Here is a 19,597-nt window from a genome sequence, read left to right on the forward strand (position 1 = left end):
GCGCCGATGCACGGTTCACTTGTTAGCCCCCGAGACCCCAGGGAAATCTCAATGTAGCACAAAAGAAACACTCACAGCATCCGTGCCCATTACCATCTGAATGGCAGGCTCCAGCTTTAACAATTCATTTCCTTCTCACCACACACAGGCACACGGGAAAGGGTCCTGAGAGAGAACAAAAACAAGGCTACATACTGTACAGTACGTCTGCTATCTGTTTTCTTCTTCCCCCTGCCTGAATGTGCTCCTCTTTGGGCTTTCCTAGGAATCGTAATTAACCAGAGGGGAGGGGTTGTGAGGGAGGGGGGTGGCAATGTGGGGGAACAGCCCCGGCGCAGGTCTGCCGCTATCAGGTCCAACACATTAGAAAATTGTTCAGTTGGAAACGGTGATGCTGAGGAGCGCGGAGAGAGAGCGGCAAGCCGAGCAGCAGATTCACACTGCCAGAGGACAGGGAATCCGCCGAGCAGAGAAGAGCATACCAGCGGATATCCACAGCATTTTCTTGTAAAAAAGGTAAGGGTTCTGACTTGATATTTTCACAATCTGAAGCAGGGGTTGTGCTTGGACCAGCCTTGCAAAGGTACTTGATTTGATGCTGTTACACGGTGTGCAGACAACAATAACATAGGAATGCTGTGAGGCTATGGAGAGGAATGCAGAGGATGTATCTGAATAAGATGCCCCCATTTTAAGAAAAGGGAGTGTGTGCAGCAGGAAGGGGGTCTGTAGCGTGTTTCTGTGTTTTTTCTATTAATATTAATTAAAAAGCTTTGTTTGTGACGGCACGTTCCTTTTGCTTGATAAATGAGCGAGACGCTGCTGGAGTGGGTGTGGGGTGATCAAGTCCAGCATCGTATGCGTTACTACAGCACTGTATTGTGGCTCAACATGTCTAATGATCTGACTTTGACTTTTACCCTCCGATTCTTGAATCCACTCGCTCATTAATGGAATTCTGCTTACGCAGCCCGCATGACAGCTCCGTACCACTTCCGATCCCTTCGCTCGGACCAGAAAGGGGATTTAAAAGAAAGAAGGGCAGCTCATTTAAAAGAGAAACCATTTGTAATTCCCAAGCCCTAAATCCAACAGTCTATTTTTATTGTCTTCAATGTGAGCTCTGTGATACAAGGGCTTTAGCTGGCAGGGATGTCTGTTCATTATTTAGTTCATCTCCTCGGACATGCCCCATGTCTGACTTCTACAGATTCCTTTCCGCATCTGCTGGATTTGATGGTGGGACCACTAATGATCTAGCTTTGGAAGTTTTGCATGCGCCTGGACTTTCCTCTCTTTGGTTAATTAAAAGTTACTGCATTCAATTACCGGGTTTGTACTGAGGTCACAAAACCATTGGTATTGTGGTCTCCTGCTCAGCTACCTAAATACTACTGAGCTCCTTGACTTCTGCTGAAACACTGATTGCACTTTGCATGCTTAATTTCTGGTATTGTACAGCTCGTAATTAATTGCTTGGAGTTTGTTCAGTCTGGCTTTGGTGCCACTCTTGAGCTTTCAGTGTAAATTTGAAAGCTTTCCTGTAATTTAGTAGCAGACTACTATAAGTATACTAATTTTACTGGCATGAAATAAGTTTGGAAAAATGAAGGCAGTCCCAAGATTAATCCGTTGACTTCTTTCTACAGAAATTAATTTTGCCATGAACAGTCTTATGCAATGGACAATGGAAAAATGAAAATGATGAAAAAATGAAATTGGAAAAGAAAAATAATGAACAGCTGTCATATTTGTACTATGTGTCATTCACTAACAGACATACATGCTGCTGTTGATAATTATTTACCAGCGATATCATCTACATCTTGATCTTCATAGCTACTAGACCTGTTTCATCACCTTTCTGGCAGATGTTGCTGAGATACAAACCTAAGTCTGTGTCCTAAAGCCAGGATTAAAATGTCAAATACAGTCCATATGGTCATGCAGTTTGCCATTCTGTGACCATGTTGTCATATGCCCATGACTGCCTAGTTTATTAGACTTTTTTCAAAGATTGAACTACATATTCATATGTATCCTGATGTGTCCAGGTTCCCCATTGTGTCTGTAATCTATCTGAAGGTGAGTCTAGTTAGACACTTACATTGATAAATTGTATCACATAAATTGGGCCCTTGCTTACATCAAAACCAACCTAAACCTGTACATTCCAATATCTTATATTCTGAAACCTATTCTAGTCAAAATGAAAATAAAGATGATGTCTTTAGCAACTCCAATTTTCCATTTTCACCTACTTAAATGTAAGATAGCATTCAGGTATCAAGTCTGTCTTTTTGCCTTAGGCAGATCTGACCATCTCACAGTGTCTCTGACAGGCTATCTGCAATTTATCTCTACCGACAGTTGACAAAGTTATTCTAACCGACAAAGTATATGAAATACTAATACATCATAAAATTGTGCTCATACAACGATAATACCTTCCTAAGTCTGTAATACCTACTTACCCTGAGCAAAACATGTTCCCTTAAAATACAAAAAAACAGCTGTTTGTGCTGCAAGTACTAAGCATTTCATAATTCCAACATTTTATAATTCCTCTTCTGACTGGAGGAGTAAATGTATCTGTATAATTCATATTGTCCATGAGAACTAATCCACATTCCAAATGGTCTACGGCAGCATTCTATGAATCATAAATAGTACCTGGAAATTAGTGATGTTGGAACAATCTCAAAACAACGGTCCTAATAATCTCAAGGAACAGACTGTTGTGGGAACACAGAAATGACAGCCTGTCTCTACTGACTGTTTTTTCTGTTACAGTACTTTACTGATCCCACAGCCACATCTGTTTCTTAGGGTTTTCTAGTGAGGTTTATCACCACTGGGATAAAAGTGTCCTGTCTTGGAAGTACTCATTTTCCACAAAGTCCTCTTGCCTCTCTGTCTTTGAATTGGGAAAGAAAAGGCTCTGAAATGAGAATCAGGCACAGTGGAGCTACAAACAGCCTTCAGAAGATGTGTGTCTTTCAGTCACTCAGTTCTCATTGAAGAAGAAATAAGTCACACTCCTACAGGATCTACAAATGGGCAGAGGGATGGCTGTGACTTTACATACAGTAGATTAAATTTGTGGATTCTCAATCTTCAACTATTCGAAACTCTAGGTCTCCTGTGTAACCAGTCGTTTGCACTGTTTGCTCCATGAGTCACAGCGAGTGGTCATATCCCTGGTTTCCATGGCAGCAGTCACGAATATGACATAATCAGATAGCTCTTAATCATTGCTCCATGCAGTTCAGCCTCTGGTCAATGGGCCGCAGCAAAACAAAAGCACAAGGCTGACATGATTCTGAAGAAGTGGAAGCCAGATCCCTTTAATTTTGCAAAAAAATGCAGGGGTTAATTTCTCTCAACACCTCGATGGCCATTCAGATCATCCCTCGTTTTCTTCAGCTCTGGGCCGTTAAAGCAGTTCAGGCCAGAGCCATTTCCAATCTTGAGCCTAGCTCTTAGTTACACAGCTGAGCACCTGACCGACTTAAAAATAGTATTCAACTGTTTGACTGTTTTCAGCATATTTCAGAGGCTGCCTTGTAACCATTGCATTTCTCAAGTAAAACAAAATCCCAAATGTGTGAGCTGGGAACAATTTGCTCATTAAAATCCCAAATGTGTGAGCTGGGAACAATTTGCTCATACAGTGTTACAATAAAGAGACTGTGGCAGTCCAGTTCAGAAGTGAACCTGTGGGTGTGTGGGCCTTCGGCAGCAGTATTGGGAACCCCGGCCCTATTGGCCTCCCACAGGAAAGTCCATTTCTTCCGATCTGAAAACGCAGCATTCCCTTCTAAAATAAAAAAACCCAACAAAAAAGGAAATAGGCAGCAAAAGAAAGGAAAATAAATCTGTGATTACAGTTGACTGAAATTAACCAGCGAGAGAACAACTCTCCATCCACCTACTGTAGTCACTCAGGTGCTGTTTGGAGTTGCGGTGGGAGCAGAACAATAATGGAGAAAAAAAGCCCAGTTGGCAATTTAGTGACCTTTGACCCTGAGGGAAATGTGCTTCGCCTCCTGTCTCCCCTGCTGGGAAACACTCTGCCAGCCTGCCGTGTTCACAGACAGCTCAGTCCGCGCTCAGGAGACGGGCTGACTCTCTCTGCCTGCCTCAACCAAACACACCTTCCCTTTTGTTTCCATCCTAAAGCCTCGTGTCCAGTGGATTTCACTTAGATTTATGAATCACAAGACAGAGATGACAGAATAACAAACACTTCAAAAAGTGCCACCTTTGTGGGACAAGTCTCGGTTTATTTAATGGAAGCCATTAAAAGTTCACTCAAGGATCCATTTTTTTCTGTCACTGCATTCGGTCTTGGAACAAGAAGTTCAGAAGTTCAGAAGTTTCAGTTGAATGTTGAAGTACAGTGTTGTCTATGTAAAATGCGATCTTTCCATAATGCGTGACCTATAGGTGTACAGTACTTTACACATACTGGCTTGCAGTATTGTGGGGGTTATTTGAAGTCAATTTGCTTAGTCACCCAGGACGAGCCCAAGTTTGATTTGATGTGTGTTCAGTAATAGGATGGAAAGTCTCTAAGTAAAACCAGGTTGCTACTGTAAGTGGTGTTGATGGACCAGCAAGTGGTGCTATTCTGTCTGTACCTTTGTTTCTAAAATTGTATGATGACAGGGCACATACTATAGGATATACCATTCTTTGGATATGTCTACTTGTTCTATAACAAAATCATGGCAATGTCTACAAAAAAAGGAGTGTTATACCAGTGTCCTGACTGGATTCTATTTGAATAATTTGGGATTTTACATAACACGCTCATCTTAAATTCCTCCCATAATTAACCCACCTATTTGGGTGACGCTTAAAATTCCAAGTCCATTTACATCTGGTTTGTATTTCAACAATTGCTGAAGCACCTTGAGTGGAATCTCAGGGGTATATAAGCAGTGGTCTCTCTGGGTTTGAACCCACAGCTTTCCTGTAACAAGTCCAGAGCCCCCCAGCCCCACTGCTCCATGCTGTGGCTAGGCCTGCACTGCTTGGCTGCTGTGTGCCAGGTCACTGGTGGGAAAAGTGGCTCCAGTGTGTGAACATCCTGAAGTCCTTTGATATCAAAACTGCTGTAGAAATGCAAAGCATATTATACTGTTTATATAAAAAAACTTAATACAAATGATGATAATTACATTAAATAAGCTTTATATCTTATTGACAAGACATACATTGTAAAGACTGGTGTCCTGGATACCAATTCAGAGGTGATTAATTGTGGAATCCCAGATCTTTGCCAGGCACCCTGATATAAATGAAGAGCTTCTCTTTTTTTAGACAATGCATGAATACCCATTGGCCTGAGCAATCAGTAACCTGTTGTGATTTCCCTGAGGGGTGGGGCAGATGGTGCTTAAAGGATAGTGCATGGTATTCAAATCTTTAAGCACTAATAGCACTGCAGATACGGTACGAGTAGAAGTGTTCATTGTTATCTTCTTTATATACAGTAGACCCAGGGGTAGGCATATCCACCTAAACGTGCGTATTTGCTTTTAAACATTACAGTTTTCCTTAACAAAAGCAACATTTATTTATCGTTTCTCAAAATATAGCAAAGCGATCTCGAACATCCTGTAAGCATGACCATTAACTGTTTTCAATGCAGTAAAACTGTTTTGTAATAAATTAATACTGACAACGTCACATTACACAGAAACTGCACACCGGTTGAGATAATATGTACTTTTACCAGCAAAAGAAAAACACAACACCACGGACTACATATGACACAACACATCCTAAGCTTTTCAGAACTGCGTTTCATAACTAGATAACACCAGCATAAAGCAAACTACCTTTTTTTCATAGGAATATTCTCGTCTTTCAGTTTAGAGAAGCACTAACGTATATTGATAATTTTTCGATTCTCCAGCAAAATGCAAGCGCAAAAGCAAAAAACACTGAAATGCATAATGTAACTAAGAGCCGGCGTACCAGAGCGTTACAATAAAGTTTTGCCTTACCTTTAAAAAGGTTCATTGTACTGTGCAAATTCACTATTTTATATAAACAACGCTGAAGCAGCACTATACGTTCAAATAGACCAGCTATAGAAAAGGCTCACCTAATAGGTTAAAATAGCCGTCATTCAGCGAATTCTGACCACTCAGAGACTTAAAGCCTCCTCTCTATAGAATACATGAATAGTATTTTTTATTTTACTAAACCTTTTTTTTCTGTAAAGACATTTATTTTAACTGTCATCCTAATAAGAAGGAACAAGTAATATGTTTATTCCTGCTGAAAAGAGATGAAAGAAAACACAATGTTTCGGCTGTGGAGCCTTCTTCGGGTGCACCTCCACAGCGGAAACGTTGTTTTCTTTCTTCTTTGTTTTTCAGCAAGGAATAAACCTTTACTTTGCGCAGCCTACGCATACCGACGCAGGTATCCACCTGAACTATCATAATAAGAAGTTTGTTGTCATGAAATACAACTAAAAATAGTAAATAATAATTATTTTCACCTAATTTACATTTTTTGGAAGCCTGAGAAAACCAATCCAGGTCCAAATGTAGTTTTTTTTTATATTTGTTCAATCACTTTCTATCCAAGGTAGTTGACATTGTAGAGAAGAAATAGAAAAGGAAAAAAACCTAGGTATGCCAGAATTTGATAAATTGATTTTGAAAAAAGACCTGAATCAGCAATCTGTAGAGTTATTGCAGGAAACTATGAGTCTTATACAGTAATTGCTACACAGTAGTAAATCTGCAGAGGTTTGTTACATTAGATCTGAATCTGTAAAATGTTTGGCTGAGATGTAGGCTTGTTGGCTGGTAGAGACACATTGGGATTAGGGAATAAGGATTATGTATCAAGCTCAGGATAAAACATAATTCACAGTTTCATTGCAACGACTTCCATCTCCATACTGCCGTGCAAAGTCATGTCAAACGGGCTCAGCTACTGCATGATGAATGACTGCCTATGAATTTGACTCTAAAATTACTTCATCTTGGTTAATTAATATTTCAAGTGAGCAGTAAGGCATTAGAATAGGGTTTCTAGTATATGTGGTTACATGGGATGAAACTGACCTTAGAATCTGAGATTTTCTAATATGTTATAATGGTCTGTCAAGGAGGAAAAACAAATTATTGTGTGTTGTTTTCTGAATGAATTTGCATGTGAAATTGATGTAAGATTTACCTTATAGGTGCAGGCACAGATCATTTAGTACAGTACATTCTCAAGAGCCAGTTGTGCATCTCTGCACCTTGGTAAAAAATATGCAGTAGATTTAATTTTACCACCTCGAAGGTCACCACAATATACAGTACAGGCCAGTGCTTTTGTCAAGCTCCACTGTGAGACAGTACCATGCTACAGTAAATCACAGTGAAGGTGTGAGGCCGGGTGAGTGCCAAGATACAGAATTGCCACAAAGTTGTAAACACTGAGCTCATTCTCTGATCACATTCCTTCCTGTTGAAGCTGTAGCAAGAACCTCTCCTTCTGCATTATTCATGAGTTCAACGTTATCACAAGAGAGGTTAATCCCATTGTAATTACAGAGCTTTACGCTGAGCTAAATAACAGTTGGTTAAAAGCACACCCTGCGAATGTGGCGATACTTTAGTAGCAGGTTTTGGGCTCTGTCATTATTCCTTTGAAAAGGCAAAATATGAATTTCTTGTGTTTTTATTTAAATCTCACAACATTACCCAAAAAATGGGTTACTTCTCCCCTGTTACCCTGTATTGGATGAAGTAGTTAATAATAACTTATGCTTACAGTATATAGCGCTTTTCTGGACACTGCACTCAAAGCACTTTACAGGTAATGGTGACTCCCCTCCACCACCACCACCACCTATGTGCAATGTTCACCAGGATGATGAGACGATATCTAAAATGCATTCACCACACATCAGCTATTAGTCGGGAGGAGAACAGACTGATGTAGCCAATTCATAATTGGTTATTATTAGGTGGGTATGATTGGTGAAGAAACACCCACATTTCTTGACCACACCCTCAGGGCCTCAGTTTATTTAATCTGAAGGATGGCACCTTTTTATAGTATAATGTCCCCATCACTATGTTGGGGCATTAGACCCAAAGACTGCAGGGTGAGCACCCCCTACTGGTCCTACTAACACCTCTTCAAGCAGCAGCCTTAGCTTTCCCAGGAGGTCTCCCATCCAGGTACTGACCAGACTCACACCTGCTGAGCTTCAGTGGGCTGCCTGTTCTGAGTTGCAGGGTGATAGAGTTGCTGGTTTGAAAAGGATGGATGTTACCCAAAAATCCCTGAGACCAGCATACAGCTATTCTTTATTATGATGCCACATATAATTAATACAATACTACAGGTTTAATAAGTATGCTCGTGTTGGTAACGGTTAATCAGGACAGGCAGAATAAGTATAATACAATCTCTGTATTGAGTAAATCACATCCAGTTAGTGCCTGTTTTATTTTTGCTTTTCATCTTGATTGACTATCAGCGTGTTGACAAGATTTTTTCAGCTACACCAACAGAAGCATATTAATCATCTCTACGCTCCAAGTAAAAGGATTGCAGGCATAAATCACTATTCACAAAAGAGATGCTAATGTAGCTTTTCCCCACAGGATAACATCTAGAATATTTTATTATAATTGAGTCTTTCCCCTCATTTCCCATTTTTATACTGAGAGTGGTGAGGGAGTGTGGTGTAAGAGGTGTGAATGTTCCTGTTAGGACATGTGGTCCTTTCTCTGAGCTGTGGAAGAAACCAGTCTTCAGAGCTCCTGGGACCTATTCTAAAGGAATCCATCCATCCATCCGTTTTCAAACCTGCTTCATACATGAGGGAGTCAGAGACTAACTTGACAAGCTATGGGCACAGAGAGGGACACAGCCTGGATGGGACATCAGTCCATTGCAGGGCACACACAGACACAGACCCATTCATGCCAGGGCCAATTTTTTCGGAAGCCACATAACCTACCAGCATGTCCCAGGATTGTGGAGGAAACCGGAGCTTCAGGAGGAAACACATGTGAACAGGGAGAGACCATAGAAACTGCATGATGCATGCTACATGTACATGGTTAGACAGCAATACTAACCATGTAGATGTATAGAACCCAGTCAGGTGTTGTGAACTGACATTCACAATGAAGTAAGCACTAAAGCTTTTGATCAACTGAAGTGATCTAATGGCATTTTTAATACAATTTAAGGTAATGACAATTGCACTTGAATCAAGATATTTGAGTTACAAGTTACAAATTACAATTACAAATTGCATTGCTAACACAAACATTGTCTTGCAGTGATTTGTTGTATGTTGAAATACAGGACAGGCTTTTCTGTGCATACATTTTTCATTATATCATCTAGGGAACCTTTGGTAATTCTGAATGAATTCTATAAAAGGTTTCTCCTCTGGAGCTCTCGTTGTAGATTTAGTTCAGAGTTGTAAAAACATGAGTATGTGGACTGATGTTGTACAGTATCTGCTGAGGTGCTGTCACTCACTGCTCTAGTCTGTCACAAGTCTGTAAACCCTCTGTGTCAAATTACCAGTCTTTCATTCCAGCAGGTTTGATCCAACTCTTTGCCTCTGGTGCTCGGATGAGTACATGCGAAAGCAGATTAAACCAACCACACAAGTTATGACTGCATAATGAAGTTAGCTCTTCATCACCATTTTGCTTTTAAGTGTTAGAATTTATTCTGTAAAATTTACATTTCATTCTGCTCAGCACAATCGGTTGATTGATACAAGTTATGTATTTGCATGTATTCCTGTGCAGCTGTAGATGTTGCGATTGAGATTTTTCCAGAATGTAGGACAGCTTTCTTCCCCATTCAGGGAGCAAAATGGCATAGATTTATTGCTACTCAAATCGTATCAAAGGCTGAAAGGGGGAAGGCTCTGGCAATCCTCTTGGAGTGCTGCTGTACGCTTCTGTGCAGCTTTTCTGGCATCAGACCAAATCTGATGCTCTGCCTGGGGACACTATCAGACAAACTGAAATATGCTGCCTGTTTGTCATCTGGTCCACGGAGATGACGCAAGTAGCTGAGTTTGCTCGGTGGAGTGTGGAGAGAGCTGTTCCCCTCATGCTAAGGGGTGAGAGGGGTGTAGGAAGGCAAGAGTCTTGGCATACTAATGTCCATACAGGTGATGTGGGGAATACATTTAATTTCTTATCAACAATTAGACTCAATCTTTCCCTAGATTGATGGATTAAGCAAGTGGTGGCAGCAAATTGCAATGGAGTCAAAGGTCTGATATCTGGGAATCTGAAGTTGAGCTCTTCTGTGGGTGGAATACACTGTCTGGTTACTACTTAATGTATACTGTGATAACTCAAGTATACAGTATATCATTTTCTACAATAGTAGTATTAGTTGGTTATGTGGCTATTTTATATTGGTTATATACAGTACCTGTACTGTTCAGTTTCAAGTTGGACAAAATGTATACAATATTTGTGTTCCTGAAGTGATACATTTTTGCTTTTATTTGCACTACCCCTCCAAATAATTAGAGAATATCCATACTCAGCCATCCCCCACCAGTGATTACAGCTGATAACTCAGATCATACAGGCTCACAGATGTCTGTGGAGATACATGAGCACTCAGCCAACAGCAGCTGACAAAAACTTTTCAAGAGATGAAAGTAGCAATTCAGCTGCTCCTTGTATCAGGAATTGTATTTCTTCTTCATCAGAGATACATCAGAGTACTCTTCTTTCCTTAATGTGGCATAACACAGACTGTGTTGTTACTTTTGCATCTCATTTAAAACCTTAAAAGGGTCCTTCACTAAAAATAGAGCGGGGAGAATACTGCATGTGTTGCAGTAAGCAGAAGGCCATGGTGCTGAATCAGTGGTCTGCGCAGTGTACCAGTTTTATAAACAACACTGAAGCTCTTCATCCTCATCAATCATTGTACTGAACAGCTGGCTTACTCTGTTTTTTGTATTTTCAAGAAAAGTGTGATGTGTTTTGCTGCACTGAGGAGGGTGGAGATTTCTGCTGTGCGGGAATCAGGGAATCTGCAGAAGCTGTGGCACATCTAGAGTCTGAGCGTAAGGGAGACTTGTTCATACAGTGCACAGGAGAGTCTGGTCTCTGTGAACCATCACACACCCCAGAGCAAAGATCTGAAGTGCTGAAGTGGACCAGAAACACAAAGCAGTATTTGTTGGGATAAAGAAAGCTGCACAAACTTGCACCTGGATTAGTAGCTGGTGGTTTTGACACAATAAACCTGTAACGAAACAGGCCGGAGGCTCTGGCACGGGTTGACAGGACATTTATTACAGACGCTGATGGTGTCTCCAGCCCTTGTCCCTTTATATACCGGCGGGTAGTCCCGCCCCTCAGCTGCCGTTCCCAGCCTGCCTTGCGTTCGCATGGTTAGAGCGCCCCACGTGGGCGTTTTCAATACTATCATATCGTATAGTTATTTTTACTTAAAACTATCGATCTTTAATGGAAAAAAATAAGACAGTAACACTGAGACGGAAGAGTGGTACTAGATATGTATATAATTTCATAGGGAGTAAATCGCCGAAAGCAATCATTCAGGGAAAGCAATCAATCACAGCAGAACAGGAATTTGAAGTGGTTTTGTAAAGAAACGCTGAGTTTGGAGAGAAACAAAAATATATAAAACAATATGGAATTGGTACTGTACATGCCTTCATTGCTTTCATTGGTGGCCAGGAAAAGTAGGGTGTAGATCATTAAGATGAATTACAGATCAGGAAATTCCACCACCTGAAACACAGGATACCGGGATATGTGGGAAGCCAGTGCAGGTTTACCTTGAGCATAGCTTTTAAATGAGTGCAGTAAATCATCCCCATTCCAGACGAGTTACAGCACGCTGATTATGATTTTAGTGCAGGATAACTGCAGGCACTGTACATTAACGCAACGCTAATAGCAGCTGAAGCAAAACCAGGATGATTTTTTTTCGCACACTAACCCGAGACTGAAATATGCAGCAGAAACTTTTACTACGCGTGTCCTTTGCGCAGGGCCGCCGCTTCGGGAGCCGTCAGCCGTGCAGGGCGCTCGTCCCGTTTGCCGAACACAGCTCCTCGGCCAGTCGATGAAAGAAGCCATGCCTGTCCTAACCGCGGGCACAGGTAAGTTTAGAAACCGTGCAGACGAGTGCTCCTCCTCCTTCAATTAGGCTGCTCTTTAGCAGACAAAAGATTGACCTCACTGTATGAGAGCAACGCTGATATGCAAAACCTTTTGTGAGGTTAGTACAGTTCTGTACACCTGGCATGTATGTTGGTTTTTCCATGTAGGTGTGTTATTTTACGTATCTTAAGATCCTCACACAATATCAGTAACAGTTTAGATGCAGGCAGAGCATACAGAGAGCCAGTCATTAAATTTGTAGTTTTCGATTAGATAAATTTATATTTTAACCCTCCACTACGCATCATTTTATTGTGACGAATTAAAGAAAAGATACAAAGTGAAGTAATGCCACAGAGCGCCTTTACCAGGCAGTCTCACAGCAGTGCCTCTCAGGCGAGGAGTCAAGTGGTATGACCAGCAGGGGGTGCTCTTCTGTGCAGGATTGCATGAGACGCTGGCCCTGCTCACCTCCCAGCTCCGTCCAGATGCCAACCACACAGAAGACATGGTCTTCCTCAGAGATGTCTTCAGCGAGAAGAGCCTGGGCTACCTGATGAAGGTGAGTGGGGACTGAAAGACTCCAGAGCCAAAGTCTGGCCACTCTACAGTTGGAGACATGTCTGCACTCGGCCCCACCACGCATCGATATCGTAAACAACAGGGACAACCCTCTGGGATACGTGTCTGTCTTTTTCATGGACATCGGTATGAGCACCTGTGTGGGGCTCAGAAGCAGGCCAGCAGTCGTGAATATGCTTGTCCCTGCTCTGCTTGGTGCGTGGTGTTTTATTGCAGCTGCTTTTGCATCTTTAAGGCTGTCATTTCTGCACATACATGGTGTGTTCTGCTCTTTTCCCTCTGTGTTTCTTATTTCTGGTAGAAACATTACTTCTGTGGCAGATTACTACAGATGGATATGTCTTCTGTGGTGCAGTAAGTGACTGTTTAGCATTATGAAGGTGCTGAGAAGAACACATTTTGATGAGCAACCCCTCACAATAATTTGATTAGGGAATGTTAAATGTACAGTGTACTAGCTGTTTATGTTTAGTTTACCTTGGGTTTTAACAAATACATTGTGTGGCTCATTGATTTAATCTTGTGTATCAAAATCACTTTAGATTTGACACAGCAAAGTTTGGAACACTTATCCAATTTATACATTTCCATTTTTCTTTCAAAATAATTATCTATTTACTGCTTTCTCTTTTTTTATGTTGTTTTTTTGCTTTTAATGTGTGGAACAGGTGATGTACAGTATATAACACATTTTAATTTATACTTCAAACAATCATGACTACAAGCTTTAAAGCAATGCAATATGAAAAGTGTGCAAAGGTCTGACTGTTGGCCAAGCACTGTACTGTAACATCAGAAGGTGTCTAAGACAGGCTCTTCTTGTTCAAGTTGCCTGTGCGTGGAACATGCTTCAAACTTTGGTGTGAATTGCACTTTAATTGAAAGGCTTAAGCTCTTATTTTTTCAGGCCCAAGCTGTGGTAGTTTGAGAAGAACCCCAGCCATCCCTCCTGTGTCCTCTGTGTCAGACCAGGATGAGTTAATGTCATGGTCTTCTGAAAGCCACCCTTACTGTTGTCCCTGTGTTCCAGATTCACGAGAAGCTTCGCCAGTATGAGCGTCAGAGCCCAACTCCCATCCTTCACAGCGCCTCATCCCTGGCTGAGGATGTAAGTATCTCAACAATGGAGCTCAGCTCATGGCTGTTTCAGGAACCACATTTTTTAAAAAAAGAATATGGATTTTTTTCTTGCATTACCGAGTGGCACAACAAATACTGCACTAAGCTATACCACTGCTGTATGAGTTTCCAGCTTATACAATAGTGCCTGTGTTGGTATTTTTTGTTTTCATGAAATTGCTCTCTACCGTATTTCCACTTGCCTTACTTGTCCTTTACTTATTTTTTCTTCTTTATAGCATAAAGTAAATCACATGTCAGCTGTTATTCTAGAAAGGATAAAGCAAGTCTGACTTGTACTTACCTAAGCTGTTAACACAATAAATTAAGCCATTCATTTAAATTCTTCTTTCTTTCTTCTTGTGCTTTCTTTAAAAGAGATTATAGGAATGTGAATGTTAATTAGCTTACAGAACCATTTAAAGAGAACCAAGAAAGCACAACCATCTAACGAGACATGACATTCTGATTAGTGTCCTGTGTATAAAGTCAGGCTTAGCAGCCTCAGACAGCTGCTTTGTCTTATTAGAACTAATCAGCACGACATAACTGTCTCTCATTTTCCTGGAGTGCTTCCATAAATAAGGTCTTTAACGGGAATCCTAACTTAAAAAAAAATGTTATCTGTATTTTTACCATACTTTGAGAGCTGAAAAATAGGTAAGAAGGAAAAACTTGCAAGCTTTCAACTGATTTTTTTTTATGGCAAAATTGTCCACCCCCTGCCAGAAAGAGGAAACCAGAAAGCATGAAACACTTTTCTGGATCATGGTGTTAAGAGGCAGCAGGCGCTGAGATATAATGGCATGTGAATATTAATGAGATCTGGTATTTCATAAGGTTAGATAACAGAAACATCTCAACAGACCTCTTGATAGGAAGATGGGTAGAATCCGGGTTTCGTAATCAGAAAGATTATTCAGAAAGTCAGAACTGAATAGCTGCATCTCTGTAGCAAGTCATACTTCTAGCTCCAATATTATTTATGATTTATTTTCAGGTTTTACACAGAAACCTTTGAAGGTGTGTCTGGAAGTTCTGCAATGAAATGAGTAATAATGCCCGTACATGATTTATAACAAACGTTTACGCTGGTATATTGGACCGTGATAGCCGTGGTGCTGCAGGTATATCAGGTTGGTGGTATAAATAATTAGGTCTATTAGTCATAAGACAGCACATCTCAACACTCATGTTGTGAAAAAGTAGCCCGTATTTCAAATAATGTCAGTGAGCCATGAATCAGAAAACAATTCTCAGAGGCCTGAGTGACTCAGTGAATGAAATAAGCATTATTCTTACAGCAGCTGAAAACAAGATAGCTACTGCATACAAATAAATGAAAACACAGAAGTAGAAAGTTGTGCATGTATTTCTTTCTCTCTCTTTCTTTATTTAATAACTTAAATGTATTTTTCCTTTGTGCAGCCTCTATGCAGGGCAGATACGGTTTTACACCCTTGATTCCATATGGCAGTTATAGCTCCCATTCATATTATTGTCACCATTATAGCTGCTTCATATTGTCAATTGATTTATGTGGCCATGGCAGTGTTCATGAATCTGTGAGGTAAGAATAAATTGCTGCTTGTACAGGACAGGACAGTACCCTGCAGATACAGGTGTACTGTATACAGTATGTCACAGGGCTCAGCGCGCCGAGCCAGTTACAGAAGTGACGTCACCCTCTTTTGAAATCTAGACAGTGTCGGACTCCAGAGCTCATCGGAATTCTCAGCGTGTTCTAGAGTAGCTTTGTGTGCCTCTGGGCCCTCTGGACTGTGGCTGGGCCCTGGGTGGGCGGAGCAGAGCTGCGCTCGTCGTAAGTGTCACGCTGATCTCCGTGGTTCGGTTTGATCCTCATGAGAGCGGCAGAGGGAAGAATGTTTTAGAAGCTATTTGATGTGACTCTCCTAGCTGGGGGAATGGCAGCTTGATTGTAAAGCAGGCAGGAGGGGTGCGAGAAAAATGTGCGAAGACAAGTCCAGAAGGCAAGAAATATAGAAGTACAATTCAACTAGGGATCTGCGTCAGCACGCGTGGGCTGCAAAGGAACAGGTAAAGGCTTATTCCACGCTGAAAGGAAAAGAGACACAATATTTACAGCGATGGAGCCTTCTTCAGGTGCTCACACCTTCAGCCTTCTTTTCAGAAAGAAAACACAACGGGAATGCTACACCTCTGTTAAGCTACTGATTGCACTTTTCTTGTAGATGTTACTGTCATGTGGAGCTGTACTGCATGGAAACAAAGCCAGTGTCCATTTTCAGAGAGGAGATGATGATTCTGAGAATACACCCGTAACAAAGACAGGCAGTAAATTAGATTGAGGGATAAAGTGCTTTGTTGGACAAGAGAGATAATGGATTTTAATGCATGTAGAGAAGGGATGACTCAGAAGAAATTTCCCTCATCTCAATTTGTTATCCTGCCATTTCTTTTCTAAACTGAGTATTAATTCATCTGCTTAACCTGACAATGGACACAAAAAGGTGCACTGGCTGAGAGCTTATAATTTCATCTTTATAAGAATGGGGACAAACAAGAGGAGGCCATTTGGACCATCTTGCCCAGTAGATAGTTAATTGATCCTATTATTCCAACCAGCCTTTTCTTGAAAGAAGCCAGGGCCTCAGCTTCGACAACTTGAAGGTTGGGTAGCCTGTTCCACTCTCCCATAACTCTTTGTGTGGAGAAGTGCCTCCTGTTTTCAGTTTTGTAGTACAGTAAATGCACTTTCATGTACTTTACACTCTGGTTCCAAATCTACCAGGTTGACAATGGCTTTTGATGACAGGTTTGAGGTCCCCATGCAGTATTCTCTATTTAAAACTGGAGATGTCCAGCTCCTTCATTATATATGTATAAATAATTGTATTCACTTAGGAGCAGAAACTCTGCCAAAGAGTGGGATGAGTAAAATCAATAACATTCTCATGGATGGAGCAAACCGTTCAATAACATGCCCAAGGCAGAACATCGGGGTGAGTATCGGGGTGAGACACAGCTTGAGCTGGGAATCTCCCTCACCTGGCTTCAGCTCTAAATAGTGCCATCAAGCTCATATATTAGAGTACCTGTGGATGTCAGAAAAGGGGCATGAAGTCTTTAAAATGAGGAGTTTGTTCTGTTCACTTATAGGTGGCTGAGGAGCTCCAGAGTGGGCCGATGAGCAGTGAAGAGAAGGAGCTGCTACAGTTACTGACAGCTCCCCACCTCAAGGTACTGTCCCTGTGGCACACTCGTGCTCCTTCACTCCTTCTCTGACTGGTCTGGCTTCCTTACTATTCGAACTACTCATCGAAAAGCAAGTCTAGTCCTGCTGATTTAACAAGCAAGGTCTCCCTTCATTTCTAGTTTTAATGTTTAAGACAAAACATTACAAAAACACAAATCAGTGTTTCTGCCCCCATCTACGAATTAAATCAATTAACCTACATAAATAGAACTTCACTAAGGAGACATTCAGTATTTCAGAAATGTGACTGGCTATCTGTTAATACAGAACATACAAATTAATTCAGAACTTTTGAGTGTGTTTCTGTAAGAAGTCTTTGTTTTCTCGTGAATCCTGTCTGGTATGGTTTATTTTTTGCAAGCTCTATTTTTTAACTTTATTTTCATCATGCAAATTCAACAAAAATGTAAAAATGTAGGTCGGTAAGTAAAAACTTAGCTGTTAGGTCGGTCAGACACGTACTGAAGAATAAAGCAGAGCAGGACTAACAGGACAATATAAGACTGAACAGGATGTAAATAAAGGGAAACTCTGTGGTTAAATTCAATATACATTGCTTAAAATAATGATAACAACTACAATAATAACTAAACATAAAACTAACAGGAAAGCAGGAATGAAAATGGCCCACATAAAAAAAGGGAATGTGCGATATGATTGTGATGTGGGATGCAGCTTTGTAAGTGTGCGTGTGTACTGTATATGTGTACACTCTTTTGGTGTGCACTATACAATTAGACGGCCATGTAGGGTGGCAGTTTTCTTTTGCTCATCTTTTTCCGTACAAGTCGTCCCTGTTGGTCTCCCTGGCAGGCTGTTCTGGTGGTCCACGACACAGTGGCGCAGAAGAATTTCGACCCCGTCCTGCCCCCACTGCCAGATGACTTTGAGGATGAGCTGGAAGAGGAGTCTGTGAAGATCGTCCGGTTGGTCAAGAACAAGGAGCCCCTGGTGAGTGGTGCCCATGGAGGATTCTAGATCCCAGGAGGTCCGGGGTCTGCCTGGCGATATGCACATAAGCTTGAGAAATGCCAGGATCTCTTGCCACGTGCCTCTGATCGTGACATGAGTCAGATTGCCCCCTCTCCATATATGCAATGTACATGACATCTGACATTACCACCAGAGAAAGAGGAAGGGTGTGATTAAAACTGCCTGTTTTGTACAAAATATTTTTGTTTTTAGTGGGCTGTTTGAATGTTTCAGAGAATATTCTTTTAATTATGTCAGGGCACTGTTCCAAATTAGAATGGATTTCTACAATGCTAAATAAGAACTCATCTATCAGACTGTGGCCTGTGCCAAGGCAGACATTACCACTGCCAAGTTTCCAGCTCTGTGGAGCTGGAAACACTTTCTCAAGCAGTTTTTTTCAAAAAGCTGCCCTGTCTCTTTCCTGCAGTAATTAGTTAATGGAGGTGGCACGGCTTTGCTTTTTTTTAAAGTGAGGTACCTCCAAAAAAAGAGAGCTCTCTCTTTTTAAGACATCACTGCTGCCTTTCAGGCCTAAGGGCTGTGTTATAGGGATAAAAATGTTGAGACTGAGTTGGTGTGTTGAAATTTCAAATCTTACAAACAGTTTTGCGATATGAGTAAAAATTGTACATGGCTGAAAATGCAAATATTCATTTTGCTTGAAACTGGTGTTGAAAGTACTAAATCATATGTACAGTATTTGTGAGTCCACATAGATTTGACTATTATTCTACCTATTATGGGAATGAATGTTAATTAGGCTTTCCATTTCGTAACAGGATTGCAGAACCATCTAAAGAAATTGTGTCTCTTCCATTTATAAAGTTAAATGTAGCAGCTGGGCACAGTTGTTTGTCACTAATTAGGGCTCATCAGTCTGACATTGCTAACCCTGACCAGTAAAAATAGGCATAAGTATGCATTTCAGTGGAAAAGCCTATCAGATTAATCAAGACCACAGGCTGATAGATGAGTTCTTGTTTAGCTATGTAGTAATCCAATCTAATTTGGAACAGGGCCCCGACAGAATTAAATGAACATTCTCTCAAACAATCACACAGACCATTGAAAACAAGAGCATGCGGGTGCCATGAATTGTGGGAATGAGTATTGATAGCCATCCATCCATGTGCACATCCATCCTTTCTGCAATTTGCTCAGCTCCATGCTCTTTCTTAACATCAGATATGAGTTAATAGTTCAGACCTCAGAGCCACGATACACATATCCCTGGAGTGTCCCTGAGGACCCACAGTGCAGAGCCCATGTAAGACTCCGATGTGTTTCAGGGAGCGACGATCCGGCGGGATGAGAACACAGGCGCTGTGGTGGTGGCCAGGATCATGCGGGGTGGAGCTGCGGACCGGAGTGGTGGGTGTCCCCAAACGCGACTCTTTCTCTCCGGTGTGGCTCATTCCTCCTGGGTGGCTGAAAAGGTCATCACTACCCATTGTCTCCTCTGCTGGTCTCACAAACCCAGGGCTTTGTTCTGCTGATTTGAAAATCTAAACTGCTCTCCAAG

The 19,597-nt window shown here is 41.3% G+C and overlaps 1 protein-coding gene across 3 annotated transcripts in view; it reads left to right on the forward strand.

The window, feature by feature from the left end:
- The first annotated feature begins 218 nt into the window (after positions 1-218).
- The window catches only part of LOC102689627 (MAGUK p55 subfamily member 3), a 41,447-nt gene continuing 22,068 nt past the window's right edge, over positions 219-19,597 (forward strand). For all 3 annotated transcript variants that reach the window (XM_006638096.3, XM_015362007.2, XM_015362008.2), the window contains exons 1-7: positions 219-516; positions 12,050-12,160; positions 12,605-12,723; positions 13,774-13,851; positions 17,004-17,084; positions 17,914-18,051; positions 19,365-19,446. In XM_006638096.3, coding sequence (XP_006638159.1) covers positions 12,124-12,160; positions 12,605-12,723; positions 13,774-13,851; positions 17,004-17,084; positions 17,914-18,051; positions 19,365-19,446 — 535 coding nt within the window. In that variant the 5' untranslated portion in view covers positions 219-516; positions 12,050-12,123. The remainder of the gene's footprint in view (positions 517-12,049; positions 12,161-12,604; positions 12,724-13,773; positions 13,852-17,003; positions 17,085-17,913; positions 18,052-19,364; positions 19,447-19,597) is intronic.

The sequence above is a fragment of the Lepisosteus oculatus genome, chromosome 28, assembly GCF_040954835.1.
Source record: "Lepisosteus oculatus isolate fLepOcu1 chromosome 28, fLepOcu1.hap2, whole genome shotgun sequence".
NCBI classification, from domain to species: Eukaryota; Metazoa; Chordata; class Actinopteri; order Semionotiformes; family Lepisosteidae; genus Lepisosteus; species Lepisosteus oculatus.